Below are 13,922 nucleotides of genomic sequence, written 5' to 3' on the forward strand. Positions count from 1 at the left end.
TCTGTACAGTAGTACCTAAAAGTTGTTACATTTGGAGTTTAACCACAATGTTGGTGAAAAAGAACACGTGTTGCTTTTGTTCAGGTACAATTTGCTTAAATGGTATGCTTTACCTTAGTAGGTTCCCACTTCTTGTTTTCCTGTTGTCTTGGTACGACTGTCAGAACCGGTTTGGAGCAAAGTACTTTGATTTGCATCTTGTGTGACAGGCGGTATAGAATTTTAGTCCATTTGTTTTTAATTTTTTACAAGAAGGAGCACTGAGTCTCGGCGCCCTTTGCACAATGGTCATTGCACCGGACTATTGCAATACTAGTCATCCGAACTGCTCTAAGTGCCAGAGGACTCTGCATCTTTTTGCACAATTGTCACAAAAAAAAATGAAAAATGTATCGGCATTACCAGATAACTAGCAACCCTTTACTGCTCAGTGACTGTTTTTTTTTTTTTGTCAATGTCTTTATGTCTCAAAATTGTTCTCTGTCAATTGACTGTCTGTTGTCGTACTAGAGCGGCTCCAACTACTGGAGCCAAATTCCTTGTGTGTTTTTTGGACATACTTGGCAAATAATTATTTTTTTTTGTCCCTTATCTACGAATGGTCTGGTCCAATTTAAATATTAAATGTAACCCTTGGTCACCAAAGTGTTGTTTTAGAATAGTAGTGCATTTAATTTAATTCTCACTTGTCCACTTATTTGACAGTTCAAATAAAAAATATTAAATGAGATGCTTGAGATGAACACATTACCCCTCTTTATTTGTCATTAAAGTTAAGAGTTTTTTGTTTTTTGTTTCAACAGATAAATATTAGACCAGTCCAATTCTCATACTTACAATAATACTATAATGTAAATTCCCTGTGGAGTTAAATATTTTCTGATGGCAACAGTTTTTGGGGAAAAATACTGTAATTGCTCTCACTTTGTTTTGAAATTTGACCTCATGGAACAAATTGTGGTCCATCTTCAAGCGACCGCTATACTTGCCGCTTTTCTACCGTGTAAGTATATTTTCAGTGTCTCACCATCTCCAGAGCCACTTCCTCAGCACTGTCATTCTCTAGGTCGTAGCTAAACTCGATGGCCTCGTTATCTTTGTGTTTCCCCTTGAGCTTTTTGGGCTCCTCAACCCAAATCCTGAGAGCCAAACAGTCCTGTGTGCCTGTGTCTTCCTCTGCCAGCTCCACACGGACCCCTGTGTCTTCGCCAAAGAACGCGTGGTTCAAGAGGTCTCGGATGGACAGCCTATGCAGGGAAAGATGAGGATAGATGTGGAGAAAATCACGTTTCTGGGTCTGTTGAAAAGAAAACCTGCTTACCTTTGGCTCTTGTTCTGACGGATACAACCTTCAATGATCTCTTTAATCTCTGGGTCATTCACTTTATCAAAACTGGCTGGTTTTATACCCTGCAAAAAGGCATGCCGGAAATATTTTGCTTTCAATCAAGAAAGGACGAAATCACATCTTGTCCTAATCGTTTCGGTGTTGTCAAATGCACTCACACTTGTGACTTTGCGATAAATCTGAGCGGCATTTTGGCACTCTGAGTAGGGGTATTCGGAAGTTGCCATTTCCAACATACACATTCCAAAGGCGTAGACATCCACGGACTCGTCATAATGCTCCTCATACATCTCCGGAGCCATGAACTCTGGAGTTCCTGTTCAAGCAGACAGCATACCACCGTTAAAGTGACACTGGTCAGTATTTAACCAATGTATTAACTTTTTTGCTACTTCTCCGGCACTCAAACTCACTCAGCTCAAAGACAATAGAAATTGTATTTTTATTTTACTCCATGGCAAGCTCTGACTTTTTAAAACAATACAACACTACACTTTATAGTGTCTCATGACAATAACGTCCTCACAGAAAAACAGTTTAGGGCACGTCAGAAGGAGAGTATTGTAGTTTTAGAGAGCGTATTACAGCGTTTTAACTCTGTGTAAGTTGCATCTTTGTTAAAGATCCCGAAAACAGAGCAAAAAAAATTTTTTGAAAAGTTGACACATCACAGAAAAGACAAGCTGGACAATGAATAACTGGATAAAAAAAAACACGACGCATGTGAAATCAGACTTCAAAATGGTCAAGAAACGAGACATTCTTTCAGCTTCCAGATGCTCTGGGTGTGTTGCTGAGACCTCTGAAAATTCCGCCTCCTGTCAATCAAATACACTTCCTTCTCTCACGGCTCCTCAGCGGAATTTCCAGTGACGGAGATAGCGCAAGCTTTCATGGGCTGCAGAGAAGCAGCCTCTGAGCCCGCATAATGTCCATAAGCCGCGCTGGCGGCCGTAACGCTGTTTTACTGGACCTCCGGCGGCTTCTCTAACTGCATTTGGGCTGGAAATGAGCCAGATCAACTCTCATCCAGTTAGGATCTCTTCCACCCGCTGCCTTGCAGCTTAGCTCATGGTGGCAGATGGCAAAGCACATTGCCCAAAGAACACTAAACATATTACACTTCAGGGAAGATGTATTTTTTCAAGTTGTGGGCATAGTTTCATGGCCACCCCTGCACAATATACTGGTAGAACTGGGTGAAGTTATTTCCAAACAAGGAAGTGCAATTATGCTGATTGGCCACTGCATGGAATAAGGACGCTTGGTGTTTATACTGTATAGTGGGGGAGACGCATCCTTGTGACGTCATGAGGATAGTTTCTAGCCCCGCCAACAAAATCAGGAACATTTTGAAAGTGAAAAAGAGTTTTAAACCATACGTTAACAATTCTATATTGTTCTCAGTCTTTGCAAGTTATCCGTACTTATCTTCAAACAAACACGTATTTTATGTATTTAGAAACAAAACACAGATTTCCGTTTCGGAGGTCTTTAAATGAACAAAGATAAATACAACTGTTGATTCCCATGTCTACTATTATCTATTTTAAGACGCGTATACAGCGCTTTAAAGTTATGTACATTATCTTTGTGAGCTAAACAAACATTTATGCAACTGTTTATTCATATTCACCATTATGTAGTATAAAACTATTAAACATCTTTCAGTCCTGATGAGTGCTACTCATTAAATTTACTTATTTTAATTTTGTAGTGCTCTGCTTCATTGTTTTTAGAAGAATTTGTGTTCATGTACAGTATACTGTATATCCGGTGCATATCATGTTCTTTTTTTCATATATTGGCCGACATATCGGTTATCGGCTATCAGCTTTTTTTTTTGCCCCCTGGATTGGTATAGGTATCGGCCCCAAAAGTCCCATATCAGGGGCCATTAGCAGGCTTTTCAGTGCGCTGCATCCGCTCTGCTTTGCTTAAAGTGTCCAACTACTAGTTTATGCTTATGTAAGTGCTGCCCACATACATTTTAGAGACACTGTCAATACTCATCTACAGTAAGCTCTGCAGGCACTTCATATTTATAGACCCCAACTTGTGCTGAGGTTGCAACATGCACATGCATTGACTTCAAAATGATGCCATCTCTTTAAGAAGCCTACCTATGACGCTTTTGGCAAAAGAGGTCCTCATGAGGGTGGCGAGTCCCAGATCACCTATTTTTACAGAACCAGTGGGGCCCGTAATGAAGATGTTATCACATTTGAGATCTCTGTGCACGATGGGAGGGGTCCTGGTGTGCAGGAAATGAAGGCCCTTCAGGATTTGACGACACCAGCTCCGCAGCACCTTGGGCTTCATTACCTTAAAACGTTTCAGGTACCTGCAGAATAGGACAGTTGCAAGAATATTGATATGATGAATGTTCTACAAAAAAATTGATAAAACACATGAAGAAATAACCCTTAAGAGTCAATAAGAATCAAATGAAGATAATAACAACAGTCAGTAAAATTTCAAAGAGATGTAAATGTGAGGTTTGTATATGCATCCATCCATCCATTTTCTGAGCCGCTTCTCCTCACTAGGGTCGCAGGCGTGCTGGAGCCGATCCCAGCTATCATCGGGTTGCCAGCCAATCGCAGGGCACATAAAAACAAACAACCATTCGCACTCACATTCACATTGCGTTCTACGGGCAATTTAGAGTTGTCAATTAACCTATCATGCATGTTTTTGGGATGTGGGAGGAAACTGGAGTGCCCGGAGAAAACCCACGCAGGCACAGGGAGAACATGCAAACTCCACACAGTTGGAGCCGGGGATTGAACCCCGGTCCTCAGAACTGTGAGGCAGGCGCTCTACCCAGTTGGCCACAGTTCCACTGGTTTGTATATCTACTTTTCAATTAATATTCTTGAGTGTGATCCTTATTACACAATGAAAATCATAAGCACAATGATAAACTTTACAAAGGAGAGGGTGCGTTTTGACAGTGGCAACTTGGGCTCTGACTCGCTCTCTAAATTCCGATTCCCTATTCGTGTTGACATTAACAAATGACTTCCAAACCTGAATCGAATCGTACTTCCTGTACTATTCCAATGCAAAGACATGTCATTGTCCAACAAATACATTTTTAGAAAAATGTCTATTGAACCGGAAAGAGTACACTGGCACGTTTTCGCTGCAACTTCTCCCGACAGAATGTTTTTTTTCCTTTTAGTTTAAAAAGTTCTACTTTAACCAGGATTCCTTGTCGTACCGTGGCCAAAGGTATAACCCGGTTTGGTTTTGCACCTGTCAGTGCCGTAAATTCTTGCTCCCTTGGACAAGCAATGTCTTTTCTAGCTAGCTGGCTGACAACCTAGCCAGCCGGCTATCATCATCTGCCATGCTGTGTTGGATCAACTTTCTCCCATTCATTCTGTGGCAGTCGCCCCCTTCAGTGATGGCTCCTTTCTGCCCTCGATTGGTACTGCCATGAATATCCGTTCAGCTCCTTGGGGTCGGCTATCGGATGCCTAATTCTTCGGAGATCATCGTCTCGGTGGAGGGCTATAGACTTCATTGCCGTCCCCTCTGGCCTTCGAGGCCAAATGAGTACATGCACAGAAACTATGCACTCTAAGTCAAAATGGCGTTGGCTTTGTGGCCAAAAAGGCAAAAAATCATGAACTATTTTGTATTGCTTTAAGTAAATGTGGCGTGGCAGCAGTTGCATCTATTGTTAGAATTAAGTAAGTAGTATGAAATTCTTAGATTAATTACATCTGGAATTCCTAATTTTTTCGGCGCACATGAATGCCACTTTTAGTCACCACCGAGTAAATATCTCTTCTATTTTTTGAATAAATAAATATCTTTTGCAAAGGAATAACCTTTTCTTCCTAAATGTCATGCCCATTGAATATAAAATGGTTTATTTTGGATGACAATGTTTTAAACAGACACAACATGACACCCTAATACAGTGGTGCCTTGCGATACGTGGGACCTGACTTTATTTTTCGAGACACGGACCGTCGTTCGGAGAAGTTTTTGCTTTGACTTGCGAGCACAATGTATGATGCCAGCAACTCAAATCACTTCACAACAAGCAGCAGTTTGGCAGCTAGTGAACAATTCTTCAAAAAGGAGGCTTCAAGTTGCTTTACATCACTCCCAGTTGACGTTTACTGTCAAACTTAACATAAAACAAAGAGAATGACATGTGTATTTAAAACAACCAAACAACTTTGCCTTAAGAATGCCTCTGTTAGCTTAATGCTAAAGCGTAATGGAAAACGCCATGGGCATCCTAATGATTACCATTGATAGATGTGGTGTTTTTAGCACTGGATATTTCAACGGCAACACTGAAGCAACACATGTAGACAGACAATATCACAATACTCACAGGTATATATTTTTTATCCCCTGCAAAAAAATTTTTATTGCAGCTTATTGAGTCACTGAGAGTGGTGGTGACTCTTTACTTGCCCCCAAACCCCTCAACTGTACATTACAAACATTTGTTAGATTTTTTGGGGAGAGGCCGGAATGGATTAATGGCACTTCCATTTAGTTCAATAAGGAAAGATTATTTGACATGGAGTGTTTTCAGTTCCAAGTATGGTCACTGAATGAATTAAAGTCGTATCTTAAGGCACCACTTTATAGGGCTATAGATTGCATAGTATAAGTGATAGAAGAGGCTGCACTAACGTTTTGAGTGTTCCTGAGGTCATGAGTTCAGTGACGAGGACGATGCACTTCTTGCCACGGAGTACAGATTCCCACGAGTCGTAGAAGCGCACAATGTTGGGATGCTGGAGCCCTTTCAACATTTCAGCCTCTTCCTTGAAGCGCTGCTGCTCCGCCTTGGTCAGCTTGCGGTCCTAAAAGGAGTATAATCATTTGTAGTCCATGAAGATTTATTTAAGTGTTAAAAATGCCTTGCTCTCTTTGATGATGCAATGTTAATTGCTCAACAAACATGCAGCTGTTGTTGCTTTCAGGAGTACTGATGGAGATGTGAGGATTCCGCCCGACACCAGCGATACACTGTATACAGGTATATAAACAGCGCCAAATTAAAGAATACATCATAGAGGCATTGACTGTTTGAATAGAGTCATGCATAATTTTAAAATGGCAGCAGGACACTTTTTAGAGGTCGGAAAAAGTGGACAATTCCAGAGAAAAGACAATATCTGAGCACCACCAGGTTAAAATGCAATGAACTGACAGTGTAACGGTTATAAAGTACACAAATGTTTATTAGTAATGTTTTACATAACCGCAATAGCTCCTACAATTGCATGACTTTTGTTACTCCCAACACAGCATATGCTTTTCTGTCTTTTTCAAAACAATACTGGGATGCAGCGGCACGGTGAATGACTGGTTAGAGCGTCTGCCTCACAGTTCTGAGGGGCGGGGTTCAATCCCCAGCCCCGCCTGTATGGAGTTTGCATGTTCTCCCCGTGCCCGCGTGGGTTTTCTCCGGGCACTCCGGTTTCCTCCCACATCCCAAAAACATGCATGGTAGGTTAATTGACAACTCTAAATTGCCCGTAGGTGTGAATGTGTGTGCAAATGGTTGTTTGTTTGTATGTGCCCTGCGATTGGCTGGCAACCAGTTCAGGGTGTACCCCGCCTCCTGCCCGATGATAGCTGGGATAGGCTCCAGCACGCCCGCGACCCTAGTGAGGAGAAGCGGCTCAGAAAATTGATGGATGGATACTGGCATGTTTTGTTTTCTCATGATGATGCACTGATATGGAAGGCCTCTAGATGCCAGTAGCCACACAGCGTTGGTGCAGCAGTGCCTAGGCAACACCTTGAAGCTTTTATTCCAACCTATTTGTGCTGCATCTGCCACACATCTCCAGCATGTCTGACAGAGTGGATGTGGCAGGAATCCAATTCACTCACATGGGAAGCAGTCCTAAATTGTTCCCTATAATAAATAAGTCATATAGTCCCTGAAAAGCTGTAATGGTGCTATTTCAATTATTTGAAAGATACAATTCGTAGGTTACATCAACCATTCCCCGCCTTTTGTTTCTTCCTATTAAATAAAGTGGAAGTTCCTGGATGTCAAATCAAAAAGCCATAGCTAATTCAAATGAGGATGGCGCAATGACAATATTGAATACAAAAGCATTAAACACTGCTGTCAAAGCATTTGGAAACATTACAAGAAATCCCGACACATGCACTACACTATTTTTAGACGTGTCACTAGCAACTGTTGCCCACTGTTTATTCCGCGAGCACAGAATCCAAAGAATTTCAGCACCTTAGTCTAGTCCGCAAAAAAACAGGTATTTGCATTGTGTTATTTTGATGACGTGTACTTTTGTATCAAATTTACCCTGTTGTGTTCAAGCAATAACAGAAAAATACATTGAATATCTAAGAGGCAGATGGACAGCAGCGCTCATGCCAACAAGCCTCACTAAAAATAGACATCATAATAGACAAGCTTTCCACTGATCAGGTCTATCGATTTTTTAGCTTTATTACTCAAAGGTCCAGCAAAGGAGACGCACTGAAAGTAGGTCTGAACTGGCAATACAGTAAAACAGGAGTCTCTCTCCTCAATTTTTCCTTTGTATGTTTCATTTCCCCCTTTTTCTTTCAAAACGTGCTCAGTGTCCTTTTGTGGAAGTACTGCTAGAGACAACCTCCCAGTCCTCTCGTAACAGCCAAGTAGCATCAACAGAAAGTCAGGCTGCTCTTTGTTTCACTATTATGGCTAAGAATAAGTCGAGGCTCATTGTCACGCTTGGCCAAATTAACTATCTTATGTCACACTTGTGTAAACGTGGCAGTCTATGTTCAAACATGTCAAGACTGCCTGTCCCTCTCACCATCGATCATGTATTCATAATTTTCTCAACAATAACCACGCCTATTTGGGTGCTTGTGACCACTGTGCGACTCATCAGTTAAAGCATGATCCCTACTGTCGAGCACAACACGAGAGAAGAATGCGCGATTGCCCCCTCAGCATGCATTGTGTCTCCTTTGTGCAGCGTCAAGCCGTCTTTGAGTCTGCACAGTTCATACAGAGTTCAATTCTGACTTGACAGACTTGCATAAACCCCCCCCCCCCCCCTCTGCATCCATACTGTTATGAACTGTGTTGCCATTTCATCCATCCATTTTCTCAGTAAAAAAAATAATAAATAAATACATTTTGTTTGGCCACACGTCATATGTTGTCGAGGATCAGACATATGGCTGAGCACGTCAAGTTACATCTGAAGTAGCCTCATAAAATATCAGAGAAATGTTAAGGATTTGTGCTACGAAGCTCACCGAATACATATTCAGCGGTCAGTGTTCACGCACTTGAGCACTAAAACGTCTATTTTGGAAGAGACGACATGAGTTATCAAATGTCAGCACTCGGCAGCATACCAAGGGATACTTGTTGCTTCCGTGTTTACATTGATCATAATGTGCATTAGCAACACATTAAGATAAACAAAGGCAAGTACAGACGAGAAGAGCTTTGATTGGTTCTTAAGACATTGGTCGAGTTATGGTGTGTTTGATTCTGTAATGTGCAAGTAAGCATCCGGCAATTGTCAATCTGAGGTGGCGAGTGGTTGGGATTAGATTATTCTAAACCACAACAGATCTCGGTAACAAGATAGATCGCTGGAAAAGGGCTGGCCCACATGCCAGATTAGAACGCCAGGCCAGTAGGCCAAGTTCGCCAACTATATGAACTGGAATAGCAATCTCAAGAGCCCATTGTGTATTGAATAAATATGTAACCAAATCAAGTTGCTTCTTCCCTATGAATGTGATCTTACATCAATTGTTAAAGTATACAAGTTAATACATTCCAATATTAATGAAAACCAAATGGGATAATTTAAGGGATATCATCTGAACCTGATAAATGGGGTGGACTTTTTCCACAACAATTACATTATATTAATTTGATCACATTGCTTCAGGATTACTGCATTCTGAGAGAGCTTTACACTTAATTAAGCATGCAGAGTAGAAAAAAAAATGGTAAAAATGAATAAAATATGACCATGTATAACCTGTTCAGATATAGTATTGATATACAAAAGACAAACATGGATATTACGGCTGTCCGATGTCCAATTATGCACATATGCAACAGGTATGGGCAGCTTGTCAATGTGTCCTTTCTTCTTCTACTGATTGATGTGATTGGCCCTAACTCAATGTGATGTTCAGAAAACCTTCCAAGTTTCCTGAACTGTTTCTATAGACTATTTTCAAAATATACTTTTGAAACAACGTACCTGCAGTGTCACATTAAAAGATCATGACAGTCTCATAAAGTTACAGTTGATCATTCAGTCTCCATTGATGGTTTGCTAGCCCGAGGCTTTGGCTGACCAAATGTGTCTGGTCCGCTTGGGTCGATTGGGTTCAGCTACAGTGCATTGTATTTTGTTTCTAAATGTAGACATTCATCAATAGTTTGTCACTGGATGACCTTAATTAATACAAATGGCCCTGGGTAAAGCGGCGCGGTGGACGACTGCTTAGCACATCTGCCTCACAGTTCTGAGGACCGGGGTTCAAATCCCGGCCCCGCCTGTGTGGCGTTTGCATGCTGTCCCCATGCCTGCGTGGGTTTTCTACGGGCACTCCAGTTTCCTCCCACAACCCAAAAACATGCATGGTAGGTTAAGTGAAAACTCTAAATTGCCCGTAGGTGTGAATGTGAGTGCGAATGGTTGTTTGTTTCTATGTGCTTGCGATTGGCTGGCGACCGGTTCAGGGTGTACCCCGCCTCTCGCCCGAAGATAGCTGGGATAGGCTCCAGCACACCCGCAAACCGCGTGAGGATATGCGGTAAAGAAAATCGATGGATGGCCCTGGGTGATCGGAACCAAATGTTGCCCACCCAGTATCCATTGCAGCCTGGTCATTCTGGAAGGGAAACACTCTATCTGCTATCCTTCAAAGTTTCTTCCATTTTTGCCCGAAATGGATCTTTTGGGTTATTCCTTGCCTGGATGGGGGGTCTATTCCAGGGTATGTCATTGATTTTTGTGAACTGTGGTCCTGAAAAGACTCTTGTGATTAAGGCTATAGAAATAAACTTGACTTGAGAGCCAACGAAGATCACCTCAAACTCCTCTCCTCTTTGCAGCTCTGTCTTCTTTAGCTTCTTATCACAGATTTTATTTCCACATAAAATTGGTTATGAAACTATAAATACAGTATGTTATGTTAACAAGAGGCGTTTTGAGAACCTTTCTGTCAAAGCTTTGTTTTGAGAGCACGAGGTGCAGATTACACGGTGACAAAACTAATCCACGTACTTAATGGCCTTAAAGGGAGTGCAGAGTATGAGCTGTGTTGAGCTGCTCCAGTCTGGGACAACTGGGTTGAACCAGTCTGCCTTCTGCTGCCGCTGGTATGCTGCCTGTGCAAGGTTTTTGTTCCAGTGTGACAGGCACCCACTGAAATTAACTCCCTGGATCACCCTGCATGCTCACTCACACGGACAAAAATTATGGATGGTGAGAAGGCGAAAGAGGGCAAGGCTGATAGACACATAAAAGGAGCATACTATATGTTCCATCCGTATTTTGGTGAAAAATGAGTTTTTTATTCTGAACCTCCATCATACATGATGTCACCGTATCCGACAGATGTAGACTGCTATTTTAGCTTGTCAGGCATATCGTCACTGTTGTGCGGAAACTTTGTATGTCGAAAATATGTTCAATTTCGCTTTTTTTCAGAACAATCTACACTTTTGGTCTATCCCCAAGTCGTCTGTTATTTTTACGCATTATTAACCAATTTAAAGTGTCGAAAATACCTTAAGGACACACCTATTAACTCTCTTGAACACTGAAAGTGTCTGACAAATGTCGAAAAACTACGCCTTTTCCTCACTCTGCGGTAGCCATGCGTCATTATGTTACCTCAAGATTGAAAGTCAACATATATTTTTGAGATAATAACGAGTGAAAATAATTAGGTTAGCTACATTTGAGTCACCTCTTTTGTTAAAAATGGTTAGCTATGTTAACGCTTTGTTGCAGAAGGAACTGGCCACCCACAGAGGTAAGATTTATTTCTGCCTCATACACTGCTTAGTCAGCTCATCGTTTTAATTATTACATCACACATGGCTCTAAGATTACACTTTACACGATCAGGATTTTTGGTGATCACTGATTAAAACAATAAATAAACCGATATAATCACTATTTAATAGCGATGCACCGACATTTATAAGACGAAAATAGTCCAAAAAGTGCCTTTTTGTTTTCTGATAGACTTTTTCCTCACCAAAATAAAACTACTGAAATAACATGTCACATGTCAAATGTGTACACTTCAGAGTAAAGAATAATTTTGTATAAACAAGTAATGCCCTAAAGAGCACTGCTAAACATGGATTTTAATTGACTGGGAGGGCACATTATTACACACACTCTAAACCCACGGTTTGATAATGAGTGACATAGTCCCATAAATCAACCATCAACCATAAATGTGAAATAAGCATAAATGTTACATAACACATGCATTCAGCAAACTACTAGTAACATAAACACACATTAATAAGAAAGATAAACATCTTTTTTATTGTAATAATTAAAATGTTCATGTTGCAATGAATTATGGGAACCACGTGACCTTTTCATCATCATGCGAGCGGCTACTAGCCCAAACGGAGCGTTCCTATTGCCGTCCAACGTCGCTGCTTTCCGCTGTTCGGAGGTGGATTTTTGTTTCTTTCTATTTTGAGGCAGCCGTCCAAGTTACGAACTACAGCTAACGTGACTAAATACAAAAAAATAAATAAATACAAAAGTATTGTAGAGGACGGGGAGCGGATAAAACAAGAAGAGATTGACGGCAACGCCATGCTAATCGCTAACCTATCATATGAATTCGCAATTTGCCACATTGGTCTGGCTGGATCCGCGTTACAGCGGAGATTAGCCAACTTTGAAGAGCAAAATAGCAGGCAAATTAGTACGTTTATAGAGAAAAATACTGTAATACTTTCTGCTAAGCAGCCATAACAGGGACCGGAAACTGGAATTATGACGTCACCGCTTCTATGCCACATAGCAAAATGAATCTATAATTTAAAAGTATATTAGTAAAATAAATCTTTATAATATAAGACAACCTTTATTTGTCCCACAATGGGGAAATCTGCATCATTTCAGCAGCAATAGTGGATAGACGAAATACAAAAAAAGCATGCAAGAGAAGACATTTGGCTGCAAATGCGTCCGCCATGTTGATGCAATAAATACTTGAAAATAACAAATATTGAAGCCATAATTTATTAACGATTGTGATTATAGAGTAATGCTTATGCCGTGAAATTGAACAGTATGCAGAATTTATTGTATAGATACTAGATTATACTGCAATAACTGTCCTGCGGTAATGTTATTTTTGCATAATTTAGTATGGAACTTTAAATTTATCTGGAAGTAGATTTATTTAGGTTAGCAGCTCTGCAGTCATAGCCATAAATGCAATTTTACTAATAATTGGTATAGTTTTATAATTAATCATTGGCGGGTTTGATTCATTTTTATATTTGAATTAATATAAAGCACTTTGCGTTGCATTTTTTTTGTATGAAAAGGGCTTACAAATATAGTTTGATTGATCATTTCTTTCTGTGTTCCGGCTTTCGGCCTTGTTCCCCCAGCTTCGGGTTGCGGTTTCAGACAAAAATTTTCATTTCGGTGCATCACTACTATATACTATATATATACATTCCTGGGAAGGTTCACCATGTTTTCTCCATTTCTCTCACAATAGCTCTCACTGTGGTTTGCTGGTGTCCTAAAGCTTTAGAAATTGTTTTGTGACCCTTTCCAGAATGACATGTCAATTACTCTATTTCTCATCTGTTCTTGAATTTCTTTGGATCATGCCATTTTGTTGCAGCCTCTTGAGATCTTTTGTCCGGCTTCATTTTGTCAGACAGATTCTAATCTAATGATTTTGTTATTGAACAGGTGTGGAGGTAAAACAGGCTTGGGTGTGGCCTGTGAAAATGAGCTCAGCTTTTCCAAAAATGTGATTAGCCACAGTTAATTCATGATTTAACAAGGGGGGTAATTACTTTTTCACACAGAGTAGGTAGCTTTAAATATCCTCCCGTCAATAAATAAAATCACCATTTAAAAACTGCATTTTATGTTTACTTATGTTGTCTTTGATTTTTACATTTCTTTGAGGATCTTAAACATTAAGGTGCTTGGTAACTCCTAAAAAACTGAATTTCAAGATGCAAGGATTCTGCCCAACAGCAACAAAATGCTTGGTCAATTGTGATTTAATAAGGCAGTGTTTCATATTTTAATGTTTTACATTATATTAGTGGTCTATTTCATTTTGTAGTTAACATAAAAGAATAGGATATGTGACGTTTAGTACCCCATTGTCTTTAAAGGTCCTGTATTTTGGCAATTTAGACGTCCATAGAGTGACTCTCTAACATGGAGTTCATATAAAAGTGTCAATTTCATTTAAAAAAACACCTTGGATTTCTCATACCAGTGTGCAGAAAGGACCCCTCTGACAGGTACTTCTGTTTGACCAGGTTTTGTCTCCGCTTTGTCCGTATTTG

General features: G+C 40.4%; 1 protein-coding gene across 3 annotated transcripts in view; it reads right to left on the reverse strand.

The window, feature by feature from the left end:
• wnk3 (WNK lysine deficient protein kinase 3) overlaps window positions 1–13,922 on the reverse strand; it is a 76,688-nt gene that overhangs the window by 34,903 nt on the left and 27,863 nt on the right. For all 3 annotated transcript variants that reach the window (XM_061676278.1, XM_061676289.1, XM_061676268.1), the window contains exons 3-7: window positions 6,017–6,189; window positions 3,472–3,692; window positions 1,507–1,664; window positions 1,322–1,410; window positions 1,028–1,247 (exon numbers count right to left, since the gene is read on the reverse strand). In XM_061676278.1, the coding sequence (XP_061532262.1) occupies window positions 1,028–1,247; window positions 1,322–1,410; window positions 1,507–1,664; window positions 3,472–3,692; window positions 6,017–6,189 (861 nt within the window). The remainder of the gene's footprint in view (window positions 1–1,027; window positions 1,248–1,321; window positions 1,411–1,506; window positions 1,665–3,471; window positions 3,693–6,016; window positions 6,190–13,922) is intronic.

Source organism: Phycodurus eques, chromosome 1 (genome assembly GCF_024500275.1).
Source record: "Phycodurus eques isolate BA_2022a chromosome 1, UOR_Pequ_1.1, whole genome shotgun sequence".
Classification (NCBI taxonomy): Eukaryota; Metazoa; Chordata; class Actinopteri; order Syngnathiformes; family Syngnathidae; genus Phycodurus; species Phycodurus eques.